This window comes from Corythoichthys intestinalis, chromosome 12 (assembly GCF_030265065.1).
Source record: "Corythoichthys intestinalis isolate RoL2023-P3 chromosome 12, ASM3026506v1, whole genome shotgun sequence".
NCBI classification, from domain to species: domain Eukaryota; kingdom Metazoa; phylum Chordata; class Actinopteri; order Syngnathiformes; family Syngnathidae; genus Corythoichthys; species Corythoichthys intestinalis.
In genome coordinates this window covers 38,302,859-38,324,613 of record NC_080406.1, presented here as the reverse complement: position 1 = coordinate 38,324,613, position 21,755 = coordinate 38,302,859, and the positions used below count along the sequence as shown (strand labels likewise).

The 21,755-nt window shown below is 38.1% G+C and overlaps 1 protein-coding gene across 1 annotated transcript in view; it reads right to left on the bottom strand.

Annotated features, from left to right (window-relative positions):
• Positions 1 to 2,561: 2,561 nt before the first annotated feature.
• Positions 2,562 to 21,755, bottom strand: part of mrasa (muscle RAS oncogene homolog a) — a 32,587-nt gene continuing 13,393 nt past the window's right edge. Inside the window, exons 4-6 of the mRNA XM_057852142.1 lie at positions 19,242 to 19,341; positions 18,609 to 18,688; positions 2,562 to 11,471 (exon numbers count right to left, since the gene is read on the bottom strand). Of these exons, the coding sequence (XP_057708125.1) occupies positions 11,372 to 11,471; positions 18,609 to 18,688; positions 19,242 to 19,341 (280 nt within the window). The 3' untranslated portion in view covers positions 2,562 to 11,371. The remainder of the gene's footprint in view (positions 11,472 to 18,608; positions 18,689 to 19,241; positions 19,342 to 21,755) is intronic.

Below are 21,755 nucleotides of genomic sequence, written 5' to 3'. Positions count from 1 at the left end.
GCCCCAAAATACCCCCTAAATCTCAAAATAACTATCAGAAACATGTATTATATGTAATTGTAATGTCCTCGCCAAGACGTTGGAGCTAAATCTTAGCTAGACGGCAAGCTAAACTGTCTCTCACTGGGCTCTGCGACTTTTTCGTGGATGCAAATGTGCTCTTCCTCGTGTGTACATGCGGTTTTACTCGCATGTGGAAGTACTACCTGGTGTGCGCTCCCTGCGCCAAAATAAAAGCATGCATCACAAAACAAAAGTCAACATTATCAAATCAAATACACATTTCGTCAAAGGCCAGAAAAGTCATATTAATACAATTTAAGTGAAAACTAAGGGACTATGTATGCGACAAAAAAAAAAAAAAAACGACTGGAGACAAAATGGCGGACAAGACTCCAGCGTCGTAAAGCTGAAATCACGTAAATCAGGTCTGTCGTAACCCAAGGACTACCTGTATTTAAAGAGAGAATTCATTTTAAGACAAAATAATTAAGTCAGTGGTGTCGTAATACTTTTATTGTGATGGCCCTCTGAGGCTAGAATAAAGGCACCGTTTGCGCCTCAACTAGTTCCTCAGTCAGACCAAAGACAAAAACACCCGTCCATTTAAAAAAAACCATTTTGAACCACAGAGTGTCACAGTTCCAAAAGACCTTACGACAAAACAGGACTGGTTTCAGAGGCATGAAAAGCCTCATTTGTCCATTCATTTTCATGTTCCTAAATATATAACAGCAAAAAAGTGCTTGGTTTAGCTCACATAACATTCAGGGTTGAACAATGTTTGATTCAATTATATTCATGCGTTTTGCATTTGTTCCGGCCAAGTGTTCATGAACAGAATTTTTTTGTACCAGCAAGAAACCAAAACTTGGGCTTATAAAATTTTTTCCAAAAATGGTTTTGAATTGAAATTCACTGTGAAATTTAACACAATGCAAAGAGAACTACTTGTAAATACAAAACGGCACTGATACGCTAACATGGCATCCATATTTGTAATTTAAAACCCTTTAAGAAACCAATGAAAATTTTGTCTTAAGACACCAATTTTTTTTCTTTTTAAAAATTGTCCAAAATGTTTTCTTTAAAAAAATAATAATAAAAAGCAAACAAACTCTGTTAGCATTAAGAAGTGTTTGAGGGGGAAAAATTGAATTTAGGCTAGCCTAAATGACCTACTGTATATGTTACAGCTGTAACATATCAAAATGTGGGAAAAGTGCTGGGAATACTTTTCCTTCAATTTTGATCTTCCCTGTTTAATTTAACACAATGCAAATAGAAACTACTTGTAAATGGAAATACAAAACAGCACTAATATGCTAGCATAGCATCCATATTTGTGATTTAAACCCTTTAAGAAACCAATGAAAATTTTGTCTCAAGACACCCACATTTTCTTTAAAAAACAAACTGTTAGCAATATGGAGTGTTTTGAGGGGTGAAAAAGTGAAATCAGACTGGCCTAAATGACAGATATGTTACAGCAGTGACATATCAAAATATGGGAAAAATGGGAAAGAATTGTTGGGGAAATTGGATGCAAATGCATGGCTCTGTAGCTGACATTAATAGCTTAGCGTAGCATGATAAAAAGGAAAAAAGTATGTTAGCATTAGCGCAAGAAATCCAAAGATGAGCAGAACACTAGCATTACAACAAGAAATAACTGCAGGTGATCGATAAGCTCGTATTAGTACAGTGGTACTTCTACATATGAAGTTAATTCGTTCCAGGACCTTGTTTTTAAGTTGAAATGGTCGTATGTCGAGCAGGATTTTCCCACAAGAATAAATTATGATTCCATTAATTCGTTCCACAGCCCGAAAACCTACACTAAATCCTTAATAAAAATTGCTTCTACGATTACAAATGGCAATTACACATAGCAAAGCAAATAAATTATTTTAAAAAATCGGAATAATATTATAATACCTGTATGTAATAATATGATGAATTGGGTTCTAATGTGGCTGACGTTTTTTTGCGTGCTGTACCTGAACGCACTGCGTGGCTGACGTGAGAGTGAGATAGTGCGGTAGAGATTTTACGTTCTCTTTTATTGTTTTGTTGCTAGCGTCAACTGCGGTGGACAGTAGGAGTGTTGTGTTGCACAAATTGATTGATTAGAAACCTGACAAAGCTGGCGATGTTACCACAATAATAATTGTCACCTTAACTTTTAAAGACTGGCGAATGGAGGTCGTCGGAGGACCGTCGAGATCGTAGACATTCTACGGCCGTATTGTCGAGCCAGTTCACGGATGCGCACACCACCTTCATATTTTTCTATCATTTCCATCTTCATTTCAATTGTAAGCGTCACAATTTTCCTTCTTCACCACTTGCACTAACCTTGGAACCCGTGTTTTCTCTCCCAAGAAAATCCGCCTTGCGTCCGTTTTCCGGCAAAACAAAGAAACTGCGGCACCGTCATAAATCGGCGTATTTCGAGCATGTCGTCGGACGTCGAAACAAATGGCAAGTCCAATTTCACGTTGGATGTCGAAAAGATCGTGTGTCGAATCGATCGTATGTCGAGGTACCACTGTATATGGTTGTTTTTGTTGTTGTTGTTTTTCATCGTTACATGCCATTTACAGCAATTGATGTCCAATCCATTTGAGTTTCAATGGCGCCCCTTAAGTTTTGATAGAACAAAAAAGGTAATCTCAAACCTTTTTAGCCCGTAATTGGCCAGAACTTGTTTAACTCAACCTAGGGTCCAGAACCCTATTAACATTTTAAGATTAGTACAGTGGTACCTCTACATGTGATTTTAATTCGTTCCAGGACCTGGGTTGTAAGTCGAAATGGTCGTATGTCAAAAGCAAGATTTTCCCATAAGAATACATTATAATTTGATGAATTCGTTCCACAGCCCCAAAACCTACGTAAGCTAAATCCTTCATCAATGCTGCAGGTACAATTACATATACCAATTACACATAGCAAAACAAATACATTATTAATACAAATAGGAATAATAATAATAATCTATCGAATCTGGTTATAATGTGGCGGTTGTGTTTTGCATACTGTTCCTGAACAGACTGACGAGAGAGAGGTGCGTTAAGAGTTTTTACCTTCACTATTCATGTTCTGTTGTTGTTGGCGTCAGCTACGGCAGACAGTAGCCAGGTTGCATTGCACAAGTCCTGAAATAAATGATTAAAAACCTGACGGAGCTAGCGACCTCCTTGCTGATGTTACAATAATAATCGTCACCTTAACTTATAAAGACTGGCGAATGGAGGACTGAGGAGGACCTTCGAGATCTTCTTAACTCACTTGCTCCTAAAAAAGTATAAATACGTTCTATTTTTAATTGTTTCAGTGTCCCAAAGACATTACGTTTTTTTTCACAAGCGACATCTCAGGGTCCTGATTCAACTTAGCTCCAAAGCACAACGCTGAAAATCTTTTTTAAAGCAATAAAACTGGCCACTGGAGGGCAGTAACGCATTTGGTAAGACCTACAACCCGATTCAACGGAACGAACGGCTGGCCGCACGGCCGGGGCGCCGGCGGAAGACGACTGAATGGACGTCCGGGATTCCAGGCGGCGGACGACCGAGCAGAACAACCGGGAGGACGCCCGGGATGCTAGGCGCTGGACGACCGAGCAGAACGACCGGGACCACCAGTGCAGCGGACGATGCCATTGAGTACGTGCTGCTCGCCGAGCAGAGACAGGCGGTAATGAGGGAAAAGTTTACCCCGGCTGTCGCGATAGCGTCATCTCTCAGTTAGTTATGTGTAAATAAAGTGTTACCTTGCTATCAAAAGCTCTATTTGTCTTGTTGTTTGTTATTTGTAAAAGGAAAACATTCAGATGTTTGGGACGTAACTAAAGCAAAAAAAAGCTGTGTTAAAGTCAAAAGTTATGTTTGAAATGTATGCTTTCACAAAAAGCTCAATGTCTCTTTTTCCATCAGAAATTGGAAAATTGCTCAAACTAAGCTATTTTCTAATGCTGATTTCTAAAGAATGGAAAAATATATGAACTAACTTTTATTCCTGCTGAAAGAAGAGAGTAATCTTTCTTTTGGTGGCTTCCATGTTTATATAGCAATAGAACAGAATTTTCTGTGGGCCTTGCAAAATCAGTCAAAATCCAATAAAACGGCCAGGACCGAAGGGGGTTGCACCGGTGTTCTGCCTATCCTACATATCATATCCTACATCGGCGAGATGTCCTACATTAGTCGAATTTGACACTCAAAGTACTACCGTGCGCTCTAAACTTGTTTTGTTTAAACGCATACAGGAATAACTTACAAAAAAAATGCCTGCAGAAAATATTTAAATATAGTTCTATCAAATAAGGACGTTTTAAATACGCTACGTGACTAATGTGGTCAACTGCTTCAAAGCGAACACAAAAAAAAACACAATGGTTAAAAATATGAGAGGGTAATACATGCAAAAAGTATCTTTGAGGCAGTGAAAAGGTTCTAAATAACTAAATAAAAACAAAAATAGTGAGTACTCGCCACTTCTAACCGATGTGCGCACGCCAAGCGCGCTGAGCATTGTGTAGGACGTTTCGCCGCGTAGTAAGGAATGGCCGAACACCGGTGAAAATGGCTGGGAGTGAATGAGTTCATTTCAGTAGTAAGCGTCACCTTTTTCAGGGTCCCCCCAGAATTGATAAATCTAAATTCAAGACTTTTTTAATGCCATTTCAACTGAAAACTAATACTCTTCTTGCACCCATTATATAGATCATATTGCATCATATTAAATAAATAAAGCACTGAACATCAAATTTAACCTCAATTACTAAGAGTGTTTGACAAAAGAATGCACATATATTGAAGATACAATTAAAACACATTTAAAGTAACATTGTAAAGTCTGTCAGAATTATATTTAAACACACACACGCACACAATAATTATGGACAAAAAGAGGAGGAGGACAGGAGTCAGATCAGCCATCTTCTGTAACAGGCTAGCCGCTAGTGCACCTGCCAAGACCCCAGTGAACATGGCTAACTCTGGAGTTAAAATGGCGAAATTCACATTCATTCGAAAGGCAAATCGAAATGTTTAAGCAGGTCCACTGCCTTCGCGTGACCCATAAACTGCAACCTAAAGTATCTGGATGTAACTTGAGCCCCTATCACATACTTCAAAACAACGGGAATATCGCGGGACTTAACCGTGCAGCAGTTGTGTGTGAAAACAATTTCCTGTGTCAACTAACATTGGAAGCAGTGTGCGTGAAAGCAGCCGTTAAATTCCCGGGTCACAGCAGATGGCTGATCACTTAAATATCATAGCGGCGGCCGATGTAACTTCCTCCCTCTTCGCAGTAAGAGGAAAAGCGGTAAACAAACATCGCAATTATAAACATAGCAAGCTGGAAACAGCTAAATTAAACTGAAAACATGACCAAAATTAAAATGTCAATTACTACGTCGGGCCGGGCCAGGGTTCTTTCTCGCTAACTTTTTGAAATAACTATATATTAACGATGTATGAATGATAAACTAAGGAATACTTGTTATAAAATAAATAGTTTGGATAAAAAACAAAGAAGGCGCTGTATGGTCATTGCAGAGCTAGAGCGTGCCTATATGCCCTTTTTAATCTTCCCCTCTGCACGTCCGCAAAACCGCATGTTTATTTATATTTAACAAACTTTTCCAGCGTAATTTCGTTGTGTAAATAAATCTATAATGATCATAAAAATATGTAGTCTATTTTTTTTTTTTTCCTGCCAACTGAGAATTCGTTACAAAAGCTTTTATGCAGACATCGTCACAAATGTTAACACACAAAACACAGGTCGGGCTTTAATACCCACGGACCAGTTCGGGTCGGGCTGGATTTTTTAGGCCCGATTTTACCTCTATCTTAAATTCTTGATGAGCTTAAATTGGCTGCAGTTGCGAAGTCGGGAATGCTCCCTCCGGGAAAAAAAAAAACGATTTGACCAACATTATGTTCAACAAACTTTTCCAGAGATATTTCATTGTGTAAATGCATTTATAATGATCATAAAAATATGTAGACGATTAAACATTAAGAAAATGTGCTTTTTTTTTCCCCTGCCAACTGAAAATTCGTTACAAAAGACAGTTACGACATCGGGAACGCTCCCTCTGGAACAAAACGCAATATGACCAACATTGTGACAGCGGATGCCGACCAAAAATGACATAATATCCGAAACAGATCACCAATGGACTCATTTGAAGTATATGAATGGTGGTCTGTTTTGGTGTTCAGAATCCACAATACTTCTGCCTGCAGGGTTTTCGTTCCACCGACAAACGGACGCATTCCCAATGCAGAGGTGGGTGGATTCTCCGTTTTGCCGGTTGTGGTGGTTTGGCACGCACGAGTTGCATTTCGATTTGTAGTGCAGTGCATCGTAAAAATTCTATGCGTCATCTTCGTTATGGATTAAAAAAAAACTTTGTCACGGATATAATTTTAGGTTGCACTGAGATGTTCTTGAAAATTAAGACCACGGTGAAAAAATTCCAGACTTACAACAGCTAATTTAATACTTTTAATACTTTTTTTCACCACCTGCACTAACCTTCTTAGAACCCATGTTGATTCATCTTACAAGAAAATCTGGCCTGCTGCCATCTTGGGGAAAACAATGAAATTGCGACGCTGTAGTAAATTGTATTTTGAGCATGTTGACATATGTCGAGACAAATGACGAGTCAAATTTTATGTCGAAAGGATCGTATGTCGAGGTACCACTGTATTATTTAAATTGCAAGATCGCTGAGCATCAAGGCAAACAGTTGTTCGGCACATAAGCTCTTAAAAAAAAGTTGCTAGGAAAACTGATGTTTTTAATCATAGTACAAGGGGTGGGCTTTTCTAAATAACAGCATAAGGTTGAAAAAATGGTTCCTTAACAGTATCAAAACAAGAAACCTGCTGAACATACATTAGGGTAGCATTAGAGAGCTAAGAGGGAAAAAAAGGTGCTTAGCACAGCAAAAAAAAAAAAAATGCTGAGCTAGAAATCAAGCGTAGCTTAGCATGACGGACATCCGTGCCAAAATACTGAAGCAGTATGTAATTGCATTGACTCATAGATCTGATCTGCCAATGAAAATAAATTGGAAAAAATGTTCAAATGGCTACCGAGCCAAGTTGGGGGGATGTTTTCTTTTTGTTGTTGTGTTTTGTCCAGGTCTGGAACACGCTGAGGTAACGTACATTGATAAATTATTGTATTTAAGAAAAAAGAAAGAAAAGCAACATACATTTCCATATCAATAATACAAAATGGTATCAAACTTACACGATGCAACATTGTCATGAACACATTCAATTCTTTTTCGAGTAACTTGTTTCCTTTTTCGGTCCCATTAATGTCCGAAGTTGATCCAGATCCTTTTATTTCGAGGTGACTGTGAGCCATTCACTTTTTTTTTCCTGCTAAGTACACATTTGGTCACACTCCCAGTCCTTGTGAATACAACAAGCCAGACACACAGGGCTACAACACTAATACTTGTTCTTTTTTTTTCCTCCTGGAGTTGACATTCCACACAGTTTGGATCGCTTCATTTCTCTCTTAGGAACGTCCGACATCACGTTAAAAGTGCAAAAATATTTTCCCTTGACAGGCAGAATTCTTCGAGATAGGTTTTCCTGAATGTTTTTTTTCTAGTGCGTTAACAGTACAAGCCATTTCATAGGTTATTAAATTGTACATTCCCATTTGACCTTTCCTTGAATGTCTCGCTTCTAAACTAAAGTCGTATTTTGACGTCATATTGCCTCACGGAGGTATAGGCTTTGAAAAATCCCTTGTTGCTAGGGCTCTTAATTTCCACGTGTGCTGTCCCTTTGCTGAGCATGATTGGTCTTACAACATAAACCTGATTTCATTGGTTTGCAAAACTTCCACAGTACAACAACAGAAAAGTTACATCACTTTAGTTTGGCATTTCAAACATACGGCATTAATATTGACATCATAGCTTGCGTTCACGTTCAAGTTTCTATTCATGATAAAAAACACTTTCAAGGGAGTGTTACTAGCCGTAAGACAACAGAAAATACTACCTCAATTGATGGGGTTTTTTTCTGGAATAAATTGGTTGGAAAATGCCAACATTGAAATGAAAAAACTAATTTTAAATAAGATATGTAATTCATTGACTCCACTATCAGTTGACAAGACAGCTCCCACAGACATTGCACCACGCATTTCCGTTGGGGGTCGACCAGGGGCAGAGCATTTGACTTTCACTGTGATAAACTCGAACACATACTGCGTTCAAACGCCAGATTTAGGTGGAAAAAGGACAAAACTTTTTCTGCATACAAGCAGCCAAGAGTGTCTCAGGAGGGATTTGGTCAAGGATTAGAGTTAATTATTATATTACATAGCACCATGCAAGCACTTTGAAACATTGTGGAAAAAAAAATAAAAAATTTTGTGTCCCTTTGGCTTGAAATATTTCTGTAAAATGAATAACTGCCCTTTTTTTTTTTTTTTTTTTTTTTTTTGCTTTTAACCTAGAATCTAGACTGTTTTACGTTCAAATCAATTCAAGCATTAAAGCTCTTTGTTTCATGACGGCCGTCATGTTGGATTACACAATACCGTAACTTTTGCTTGAAATATTTGCATAAAATGAACGATAACTGCCCGTTTTTGCTTTTAACCAAGAATCTAGACTGTATCCATAGAAATTCTGCGATTTAAGCATTTATTTACAAGAATTTTCAACTTAAAAAGGTCTGTTTCGTGACGCCCGCCATGTTGGATTACACAATACCGTAACTTTTGTTTGAAATACTTATGTAAAATGAATGATAACTTCCCGTTTTACGTTCATAGCTGTAGAAATTCCGCGATTTAAGCATTTATTTACAAGAATTTTCAACCCAAAAATAGAGGTGCACGATAATAGGAATTATGACGTCATCCCAATAAATTGGATAACATTATGAATAGGCCCGATAATATCTAATATTTTTGGATTGGGATGTGTGAGTTTGTTTCCACTCCGGTTTTGCCTGTATGCAAAGTTTGGTTACTGTTCTAGAGACCGTATTTTTCTATCACTGAGTGATAAACCTTACAATAGCAATTAGCAAATGTTTGCATTTTACATAAGTTCTTGAGAGGCCTTTGATAGGCTTGCTGTCCTATAATTGCCATGTTAAGAAAGTTGTTTCATGGACCAAGACCACAAAAGTCTCCTCTCCTGTTGCGCCAAATGTTTTATCTGCTGACAAAAGCGCAATACCTGTTGGGTTTGTTTTAGTTCAGTGCTCATTGTTCAGGGGAATACATCGTCAATGATATTGACTGATTGATTGTGATTGATTCCAATTATATTTCCTTGGAAAAATAAATATGGGCACTTTATTTGAAGTCAAAACTTCTTGTCTTTGTTTTGTTCTTTAGAATAATGTTCATGTCATCATGAAAATTCTGGTTAGGTCAAATGCAAATCTATGCCGAATCCACCACTTTTATTTTTTAGCTAGAGGTGTTCAAAAACTCAGGTTATAAATTTAAAAATTATATATATATATATATATATATATTATCGGTTATCGTATAGATATCGGTATCGGTTTCAAAAAATGGATATCGTGCACCCCTACTCAAAAACTTATATGATTGAAGTATTGCTATTGATCCTGAAAATATAGGTGATTATCTCTGTATTTGGTGATTTTTGTGCATCTAGTGTATAACCGGAGAATTTTATAGCCATTTTGTTTTGTCATACTTATATAAAAAATAATTACCGTAATTTTCTGACGACAAAGCGCACCTGACTATAAGCTGCCACCCACCAAATTTGACACGAAAATGGCACGAGAAGCCGCAGTTGCCCTCACTGTATAATAGGATATTTACACAAAAATATATTAACCGGTAAAATTTGATTTGACAGCGGCATCATTAGACTAAGACCAAATGAACCACCATGAAGCTTTGAACCATTTGGCTGCAAAGCTTCATTGCTTCAGGAAGCTTCATTTGGCCATCACTGAGACGGTCAACCTCTGCTGCCACCTGCTGTCAGCACCATTGTCATCCAGAATGCCCTCTAGCATGCATTGCAGCGCTACAGATGAAAATAACAATGAAAATTGTTCTGTTCTAATAATTTATTCAGTTACTGTTCCAGTTGTTTCAATAATTGCCAGTGATGGTATTTGGTAACACGACACTGCCATGAGCCATGTCTTATGGCAGTCTTATGACATCGCCGTCAAATAAAGTGTTACCTATTAAACCCAAATAAGTCAACAAATATGCCGCACTGAACTATAAACTGCAGGACTAAAAAGGAGGGGGGAAAAGTAGCGGTTTATAGTCCGAAAATTATGGTAATCAGGATTATTTTATGGAACGACTTTGAATTTTTTAACGCCGCTGCTCATGGAGACTCATATTTGCCTAAGGAAGGTGCCTGTTTGGTTTTAGGTCACTAGTGCCTTTGGTTGTGAAAATATTTGATTTTTAAGTTTTTTTAAAATGGGCCCCTTCCTTACGGATCGGCCCCGTGTCCCGTCAACTGATAGTGAACTCTATGCGTAAGTTTAAGAAGAAGAAAAAACGCTGATAATGTACTTATTGTCGTGGAATTTTCTAAAAAAAAAAAAAGTTGATTTCACAAAGTAAAATTTAAATATAGTGAACTTACTGCTTAAGTCTTTAAAGAAATTATTTAAAAAACTGGAAAAAATAAGATTTGGCATAAAAAGCATCTATTATGAGGCATTTTACGTGGTTCTTCTTACATCACTTCCTCTCCCTTACTACTACCGGTACTTTATTCTGATAACAAAACTGTTTCCCCATCACAATTTCACATTTTTCTTTGCACTGATAACCTGTTGCTTTCCCTTTTGTGAAAATATTCCCAAACGAGTCGCTGGCATGAACACACACTTGACCAACTTTCCATTTACAATGATATTTAAGTTATCGGCCACTAAATAGATCGCCTTCACTCGTCCTTCCGTCATTCCGAACAACGTCACAAAACAATCATTTGTTAACGTTTCACCAAATTCAAAAACTTCCCAGTGTCACGTCCACTTGACAGAGAAAAAAAACACTAAACCACCAAAATTGTGGATTCGCTTAGTAGAAATAGTCCGTGAAACACAAACGTACTTTTCCCTTTTTTTTTTGCCCACATTATTGTGGGTCATCTTCATTCCACCCCCATTGTCTGCTTCTTTGTGCCGCACCATGGAATACGTGAGTATTCCAGAATTTTTCATGAGAAAATGGTGGCAAAAGTCTCTTTTTTTGTGCTCCAATAGTCATGAGCTACTGGGGAGCTGCCTGACAACCAAATGTGTTTGTAAGTGTATTTGGGAATGATTTTGGAGGATTAAGAAGGTCACAATATGACACAGCGGAACCTGTGGGAACCCGTGGAACGTTCCGCCCTCCATTTCATCTTCTTCTTCTTCTTCTGGTTTCGCTCGGGGACTTGTTGCCTGAAAGGAGAACAAACACTGAATCGATGAAGGACTCGAGGTAAGAAAGAGCAAGTTAAGATTCTTTTGTGTCAAATTACGTTTGGACTTTTTAGTGGGTTTTAGTAGTTTTACATTGACTTAGGAGCAGTGTTATTTTCGACAACGATGATGATAACGAAAATATTTAGTCAAAAACGTGTCTCGCGAGACTAAAACATAACGAGACGGATGCCAGTTGTCGTCTGACGACACGATAGCAAGATGAAAATCCACCATAGTTTCCGGCATAAATTCAAAATGAGTGATTTTATTATTGCATGTGTAGTTAGAACGCATTTAGCAGTGTTTGGTTGTGTCACTCGTGACGTGCTGAGCCCCCCGCCAGACCCCACCTGTGCCCATTCCAGGCTCCTTTTGTGAAACGTCTCAGGTAAGTTTTGCTTTCTTTTCTTGGCTAGATATGCCATGTTGCTTTAGCCGTTAAAGGTCTGTTCTGAGTGATCATCACACACTAAACAGCAGCACAGCGTTCGTGTTAGCATTAGCATTTAGCACGGTGACTTGTGTCTTCTTAAACTCTCGGCAAACATTTTACAATACAGTTCCTGGCGTCCAGGTGAGTTTAATTAATTGAGAATAATGTGCTGTTTTCCTGCTGTGTGTATGATCATCATGAAAATGGTGATGTCCTTGTAGACTAGTTATGTGTTTGTCTGTAATGTTCATTCCAAAGTGTTGGACCCATTTATTTATTTATTCATGGACTAAAACAAGTGTCTACAACTCTGGTCCTGGAAGGCCGCTATCTAGCTTGTTTTCCATGTCTCCCTCCTTTAACACACCTGAATTAAATGATCAGCAAGCTCTGCAGGAGCCTGATAACGATCCTGATTAGTTGATTCAGGTGTGTTAAAGGAGCGAGACATGACAAATAAGCTGGATAGCGGCTCTCGAGGAACAGGGTTGCAGACCCCGGTACTAAAACTTGAAGTTTATAGACGAAATCATTTTGAGAATTGTCAACTAAAACGAGATGATGACGAACACATTTTGACATGACTAAAATATGACTAAGACTAATAAGTATTTTCATCCAAAAGACGCTAAGATTGAAATCGAAAGGGCTGCCAAAAAACAACACTGTTTAGGAGCATCCCATAATTTAGGATATGGGTCACAGTACCATCTAGAATGTACAGTGGCTAACAGTTTGTGGCTAAATGGCAGAACTAGCAATATCATGTCAACCCATTTCATTTGAATTTTCAGGCTTTGATGCAAAACTTAAGTTAATGCCTCAAACGCGAAAGTTCAGATAAACTGGACCTCAGTGTAGCGCTGCTACAATTAATCGATTAACTCAGATTTATTCAGTACTTCTCAAATAGTGGGGCGCGCCACATGTGACCTCGGGGAAACATACTTTTCTGGCGTACTCGAATAAAGTGGACTTGCACAACCACATAGCAGTGACGTCCTCATTTTCAGAGTGTGCACAGTATTTTGGAACCAAAAAAGACCACACAGCAAAGAGCCCTGGAGATATAAAGAGCTAGACAATGTAGCATTCGGCTTTGAATTTTAATACAGTAGGAGATGAGGGAAAACCAGTCTGTTTAGTAAGTATGCAACAATACTCGGTTTTATATTGAACCATTCGATACGCCCTCTTCGATTCAAAATAAATGAAAAGCTCCCAAAATGTATTTTCCGAATTTATTTTTGTTGTCTCTCTCGGTAAAATGTCCGGTGCAGCTTTGCCTTGAAAAAACAAACTGCCGCTAGCAGCCACCCTCCTCCCTCAAACTGCATGAAAGGTGGGAGCTGTGGTGTACGAGGATCATTGCTCGTGAGGAAAGGCAGAAACTTAAGGAGGCAGCTTGCCAGCTTTATTTCATACAGATCCATTGTTTAGCAGTATTTTGGGTAAACTGATATGCTATCCCCACTCGTACATATTAAAACAAAGACTGTCTTTCCGAATACGTACAACAAAGTCTGCGAATATATTGTTGCCGACTTGGCTGCTACGAATAATCTCGCTTTGACAAATGACAAGTTAAGACGGTGGGTCATAGAGAGCTAACTCACGGTTACATGATGAACAATGAGTGGCAAATTAAGAGCGCTGTACTTAAACTTGTCCGGTTTATGGAAGTCGATTGTCAAATGCTGGTGATGTTCAGTAATGAGCAGACGTGACTTCTGTGGCGTTTGTTAACTTTTTTTAATGCCCTACATCACTCGCGCGCACACACTAGATATCATCAAATAGCAACCTAGATGTGCTACGGTAGATCCCCCTAAGTCCCATGCCATTGGCTGCGTGAGCCTAGAGTGATCATGAGACGCGTAGTCCATATACTCCATCGATGAATTAAGAACCGCCATGACTGAATGGAAGCTAAGCCTGCCAAATCAATCCATAACAGTGACTATAGATAATGCTGCAAATATTGTCGATTCAGTAGGTACAGTGCCTTGCAAAAGTATTCGGCCCCCTTGAATCTTGCAACCTTTCGCCACATTTCAGGCTTCAAACATAAAAATATGAAATTTAATTTTTTTGTCAAGAATCAACAACAAGTGGGACACAATCGTGAAGTGGAACAACATTTACTGGATAATTTAAACTTTTTTAACAAATAAAAAACTGAAAAGTGGGGCGTGCAATATTATTCGGCCCCTTTACTTTCAGTGCAGCAAACTCACTCCAGAAGTTCAGTGAGGATCTCTGAATGATCCAGTGTTGTCCTAAATGACCGATGATGATAAATAGAATCCACCTGTGTGTAATCAAGTCTCCGTATAAATGCACCTGCTCTGTGATAGTCTCAGGGTTCTGTTTAAAGTGCAGAGAGCATTATGAAAACCAAGGAACACACCAGGCAGGTCTGAGATACTGTTGTGGAGAAGTTTAAAGCCGGATTTGGATACAAAAAGATTTCCCAAGCTTTAAACATCTCAAGGAGCACTCTGCAAGCCATCATATTGAAATGGAAGGAGCATCAGACCACTGCAAATCTACCAAGACCCGGCCGTCCTTCCAAACTTTCTTCTCAAACAAGGAGAAAACTGATCAGAGATGCAGCCAAGAGGCCCATGATCACTCTGGATGAACTGCAGAGATCTACAGCTGAGGTGGGAGAGTGTCCATAGGACAACAATCAGTCGTACACTGCACAAATCTGGCCTTTATGGAAGAGTGGCAAGAAGAAAGCCATTTCTCAAAGATATCCATAAAAAGTCTCGTTTAAAGTTTGCCACAAGCCACCTGGGAGACACACCAAACATGTGGAAGAAGGTGCTCTGGTCAGATGAAACCAAAATTGAACTTTTTGACCACAATGCAAAACGATATGTTTGGCGTAAAAGCAACACAGCTCATCACCCTGAACACACCATCCCCACTGTCAAACATGGTGGTGGCAGCATCATGGATTGGGCCTGCTTTTCTTCAGCAGGGACAGGGAAGATGGTTAAAATTGACGGGAAGATGGATGCAGCCAAATACAGGAACATTCTGGAAGAAAACCTGTTGGTATCTGCACAAGACCTGAGACTGGGACGGAGATTTATCTTCCAACAGGACAATGATCCAAAACATAAAGCCAAATCTACAATGGAATGGTTAAAAAATAAACGTATCCAGGTGTTAGAATGGCCAAGTCAAAGTCCAGACCTGAATCCAATGGAGAATCTGTGGAAAGAGCTGAAGACTGCTGTTCACAAACACTCTCCATCCAACCTCACTGAGCTCGAGCTGTTTTGCAAGGAAGAATGGGCAAGAATGTCAGTCTCTTGATGTGCAAAACTGATAGAAACATACCCCAAGCGACTTGCAGCTGTAATTGGAGCAAAAGGTGGCGCTACAAAGTATTAACGCAAGGGGGCCGAATAATATTGCACGCCCCACTTTTCAGTTTTTTATTTGTTAAAAAAGTTTAAATCATCCAATAAATTTTGTTCCACTTCACGATTGTGTCCCACTTGTTGTTGATTCTTGACAAAAAAATTCAAATTTTTTATCTTTATGTTTGAAGCCTGAAATGTGGCGAAAGGTTGCAAGGTTCAAGGGGGCCGAATACTTTTGCAAGGCACTGTAACACAGATGGACTCGGACCACTAATAGGATGTTTTTCTCATGTGGTAAACATACATGCTAAGAGAGTAGTTGCAATCAACAGTGTGCCCCGCCTCACTTTGAAAACAGTAAAGATTGTTCTCAGCACTTTTATACAAAATTTCTTCAGATCAGTAAGAAGTAAGCACATAAATATTATGCACTATAATGCACGTTTATATGATGGCATTGTTATTTTTGCTCGTTAGCAAAATAAAAAAAACAAAAAAAAAAAAACACTTATATTTTCTGTTTCAGAGCATTAAATGTATCGAATCGAAAATAATGTTCCTTGTATCGAAAATCATACCGAACCGTGACTTAACTGTATTGTTGCATCCCTAATGTTTACTGTGTCTAAAAATGTTTGCAGCGAACAGTGGGAAATCAAATCAATTGAGGCATCACTTAAAGACATTAGACCCTGATCACATTGGTAAGCTGCTGGATTGTTTTTCTGCAAAAAGGTGCCGAATATTGTCAACAATTGTCCCTCTTTGTCAGTGTTACATCAGTAAACCAGCGAGCACTGTTGGCATTCCCGGTGCAAAATAACCCCACGCCATAGCAAAGGAGCTGATACTCCCTGTAGCAAAAATGACACTGTAGTTTTTGTTCTTTTGTTTTTTTCGGTCAATTTTTTGGGGAATATTGTCTACAAAAGTTAATGTTGCTAATCAATATGAAATTTTCAGTATTATTATTGATTTTTATTCAATTTTATTTTACAGTATCAAATGGTCAAAAGCTGTACCTTGAGTATTTTTACAGTTAGAATGTCTTTTTTTTCATTTTTCAGGCGAATTGATGCGCTTTAAGTCTTTTCAGTTACAAGCAAAATGTTAATAAAGTTACTTTATTCTAAGTTGATCTAAATTACTTTTTTTCTTTTAATATAAAAAAGGACAATGTTATGAGAAGGTGTACTTATAATAATTTTAGAGACTAATGATACTATTTACAGTAGAGGAAGAGAGGCCGCGGATGCGAAATGTTTTAAGGAAAAAATCTTCAAATTTTGCTGCTTTGAAGATTCGTTTAATTAGTGGCATTGTAATGGGTTGTTTGGCAAGTGTTTGCGTTTTGTTTCATTGATTTGGATGTATACAAATGGCTTGTGCTGCCATTTGTAACTCATGTTCTCTTGCTATTGTCTGGGTGTGTGGGTGGTGACAAGCTAACTTTCCTGAGGGAACCCTCCCAAGGGATTAATTTAGTGTATTGAATTGAATTGATACACTGCCCTCTAGTGGGAACATTGGATATGACATAACCCTTTTAATGGCCGAATCCAACTTCTTTCCTGAAGGTAGGTACAAGGTATGTTTTTCTTCGAGCTAATATGTTTATGCATTCGATATTTAGTTTGGAAGTATATTTAGGGTTTTTTTTTAAATGGAAAAATGTGTTTGAACGATTTGTTAAGAGCTCTGTCAAAAAAAAAAGTTGGAAGTTTATAGGATTTAAGCTAGCGACTTTTGCTGTCCAAGTTGGCCAATAGCGTACCGCAAGCAACATGTCACTTCTGCTCATTAATATTCATGACGTTAGCTACTGTTGCTAATGGGGGGGGGGTGGGGGGGCACACCACCGGTTGTCCCGAATAGAAACTGAATGGAAATTGTGTATGAAGGAAATGTTTACAGAGCTAAACCTTCCAATTCTGTCTGAAAATGATGTCCCTGGTGCAAAATTCACTTGTAAAGATGTGAAAGAACATAAAAATGTTCAGTTAAAAAAGAAGAAGAAAAACAAGCCGACCTAAGCATAGCCATAGCTTTTTTTATCGACACCTTTTTCTTACGCGACTGAATATGACATTCTCCTGTTTCAACAAGCTATAAATGTTACGCATTGTGAATATACGACAGCAACTGTCACATTTTCGTCTCGTTGTCGTCTCTTCATACGGAAACTGGTATACATCTCATGTTCTTGTCTCCCAAGCCACGTTTTAGCTAGTCATTGTCATGAAAAAATTGTTCGTTGACGAAATATTTTCGTTGTCATTTTTGACGAAAAAAAACACTGATTTTAAGAAAACTGGACTTCAGTTTATGTAAATATGAGTTAACCCAAGCAGGATTTGAATCCAGACCCCCGTAATGGCAGTGGAATATGCAGACAACTGAGCTGTACATCCTGATTTGAGGATGCAAGTTGTTTAGTCATTTAATCAAGTTCACAACATTAACTTTCATTTTTACAAATTACTTCAGAAAACATTTTACAGTTTGAGTTTTCTATGTCCACTTAAAATTAGGGCTGTCAAAATTATCGCGTTAACTGGCGTTAATTAATTTTTTTAATTAATCACGTTAAAATATTTGACGCAATTAACGCACTTGCCCAGCTCAGACATATTTAAATGTCACTAGAGTGAAAGGCCCACTTGTTAATTGTGTTTTGCGGAGTTTTGCTGCCCTCTGCTGGCGTTTGGGTGCCACTGATTTTATAGTGTAAGTAATTATTGCCATCAACAATGGCGGGCTACTAGTTTATTTTTTGATTGAAAATTTAACAAATTTTATTAAAACGAAAACATTAAGAGGGGTTTTAATATAAAATTTCTATAACTGATTTAGAACTGATTTATTGTTATAATAAACAAATACAGTCCTTATGTACCGCATGTTGAAAATATATATCCATCTTGCGTCTTATCTTTCCATTCCAACAATAATTTAGAGAAAAATATGGCATATTATATAGATGGTTTGAATTGCGATTAATTGCGATTAATTACGATTAATTAATTTTTAAGCTGTAATTAACTCGATTAAAAATTTTAATCGTTTGACAGCCCTACTTAAAATCTTAAATCAGTATGACAAATGATTCTGAGCAGAGGTACAGAATTCACTGTATCCTATCTGGTTAAGGACCAAAATCTTAGGGCCATCTCTGACAAAATTCTTGGAAATCTGGTAAGACGAGTTTTGGCCTACCGTTGCAACCACAGCAAATGGGAAACAATACATGCCTTGTGGTTGAAGGTAATGATTAAACCTGTGACAAAAAGCGAGACTCACCTAATAACACGGACCAACTCGTGGAAGGCCTTGTCCACATTCATTGGAGGATCCTTGGCACTGGTTTCGATGTACGTTATCTAAACAATTAGACGCGTAATTTTATTGAAAATTCTGTGATTTAATAATTCCTCTAAGTGTGATGCATACTTTATCCAAGTACTGTATTGTTCATGTTGCATACAGTGATCCCTCGCTAGTTTGAACTTCAAACTTCGTGCCCTTAGTCCATCGTGGATTTTTTTTTTTTTCCAATTGAAAAAATAAATAAATACAGATGAGCCGTCCCGAGCCAATCACATAGTCTCACTCTCCCTCCTGCTACTCTTTGTTCCTCAGGCAGGGACCTGGAGTTGCTTATTAAAGTTAACGATGATTGACAGACGCTTAATGTTTGATCTTGCCACATATACTTGGAAGCTGAATCTTCAAACCGCCGCATGCGTCAATCATTTAACTCTAAACAGTTGCTGCGGAAACTCAACGTGTGTACGTGAGCAGGTTTAAGCGGATTTCAGTGGACTCACGCAATGAAGCATTTATTAAAGACAAGCATTTTCGGGTCTAGGTTCGGGTACCCATTAACAGCGAAAAATGAGGGATCACTGTATATATTTTGTAGGAGCTGCTTACATTATGTTTTGCAGCCATCTCTTGGCCCTGGTCGGTGGTGATCTTTCTCAAATGGACCAAGTCCACCTTGTTTGCCACTAGCACCATAGGAAATGCTTCCCTGTGAGGGAGAAATACAAACACAGAAAACACAGCTGTTAACCCAATGTTCCTAAAAATAAACTCCAAAACAGTTGCCCTTCTTGAGCAAAGGCAATCATTTTGCATTAAAAAAAAAATCTCTGGGTTAGTTTAATTCAACTGTCATGATTTGCTAGTAGAAATGAGGTGAAGTTCAATGTAGCCTATTATGAATTGACAACTTTTTAGTTTCACTTCCTCTTTCCTTCCGCGTCAGTCCGTTTTCGAGGTGACTGTTGGTCACAGTTACTTGCAGATTTAGAAGTTGCTGTTTGTTCCAACGGGCGGTGTCGTTTGAACTCTCAGCCGAACTTCTCCTATAACTGTGAGAGAACAACTCCACCCACCAACATTTCTGATGTGCGTGCACGCTTTTTTTGTTCATCTGAAGTCTGTGGGTATCATTTGATGAAAGTGTGCTTTCACAGCGGAAAATATAATATGGGTGTGAAATGCCTGGGTCCACTCATGCGGAATTACAGTGGCATGAAAAAGCATGTTACTGCATACTTGACTGTAGTGTTGGAACCATCCTTTGTCTCGTATCATCAGAAAAACCAATTGAGGGTCATGAAAAATTAAGATTTAGAAATTCGACACAGGATCTACTGTGAGAATTAAATAATCTCTGTATTGGCAATAGAAGTGTGAAAATATCCATTTGATGATACACTGCAAAATTTTGTATCCCAATAAGTTATCGATACGCTCTTTTCAAGAATCAATTTATCGTTTCAAAAAGATGTCTCTATTTAAATAAGGTACCAGCAGATTGCTACTTAAATTTTCCCCTAGAATAGTGTCCATGTAAATTCATTGGCTGCCATTGATGCCACACTCCTCTCAGGTCAGAATGAATTGGACGTCTAGCGCTGTCAATGGCACTCAAACATGAGCTATCAAAGCAATAAGTTAAGACAGATCCTCAATTGTTTACAAGAATATTGCAATAATATAGTGATGCTGTATTTATTAAAGAAATGTTACATTGAAATATTCATATTGTCTATAAGGACACGTTTTTGACAGATTGGACGCGACAGTTTATTTTTCCATTTAGGAAAAGCTTGGTTTTTTTTTTTTTCTTTAAAGGGATCAGCGGATAGAAAGACTTGTATCTCTTAAAAGATAAATGTGATTATGAGCTAAAATAATTTGATATGAAAACCCCTCTTGATGTTTTAGTTTTTATAAAATTTGTAAAATTCGTTTAACTAGTAGGTCGCCATTGTTGTGGACGTCACATGGTTACATTGCCGGGCTTGCAGAGAATGACACTAGTGACATAAACATGTCATCTGTTCAACCCTTTCAATTCAAACACGAGAGGAACATTAATAAGCATGACAGCACTGTCAATATCTCACAAAACGAGCAGCAAAAGCAAAATGAACTAGAAAGACGGGATGAGACCAGATCAGAATACGACAAAACTGGTGTTCTGCCAAAATGTGCTAAAAGAGGCGAATTTGACACCCAAAGTACTACCGTGCGCTTTCAGCTTGTTTTGTTTAGATGCATACATTTAGAACATACTAAAGATGCCTTAAGAAAACACTTAAATGTAGTAATATCAAATAAATGGTAAAATGTAGATAAGTACTCTCCATTTACCATAATATCAAATAAGGGTGGTTTAAATACGCTACGTGACTAATGTGGTCAACAGATCAAGTCTGCTTTAGCTACCACAAGAAAACACAATGCTTAAAAGTATGAGAGGGAAAGCGTTGTGAGGCAATGAAAAGGTAATAAAAGACAAAAACACAAATAGTAAGTACTTGCTGCTTTTAACCGATGTGCACATGTATTGGACGTCTCGCCACGTAGAAGGAATTGCAGAAGACTGGTAGTGTTCGTCTACTGAGTGACAAACTATTTCATCACCCGAGCGTCCATTACGCGCATAAACCATGGCAACCTCCGTCGGTCAAAACATGTACTAAATATTATAGATTTTTAAATCAATGGCACTATTTTATGTGTTTTTCATAACATATTTTAGTAAAAGATAACAATTGCGGCTTATTATTATTTTAAGTCCGAGGTTCCGTTTAATAGTTGTATTGTACGGCTGGGCGGAAAATGATTATAATTACAAATGCTTTGGTAGTAATATCTTCATTTATTTTTCTTGCAATGAAAAAACACAAAAGAGAATGGGAAAAAAAAATTAAATCATTATCATTTTACACAAAACTCCAAAAATGGGCCGGACAAAAGTATTGGCACCCTTTGAAAAATCATGTGACGCCTCTCTAATTTGTGTAATTAACAGCATCTGTGGCACATAACAGGCGGTGGCAATAACAATCACACTTGCAGCCAGTTAAAATGGATTAAAGTTGGCATAACCTCTGTCCTGTTTCCTTGTGTCCATTGAGCATGGAGAAA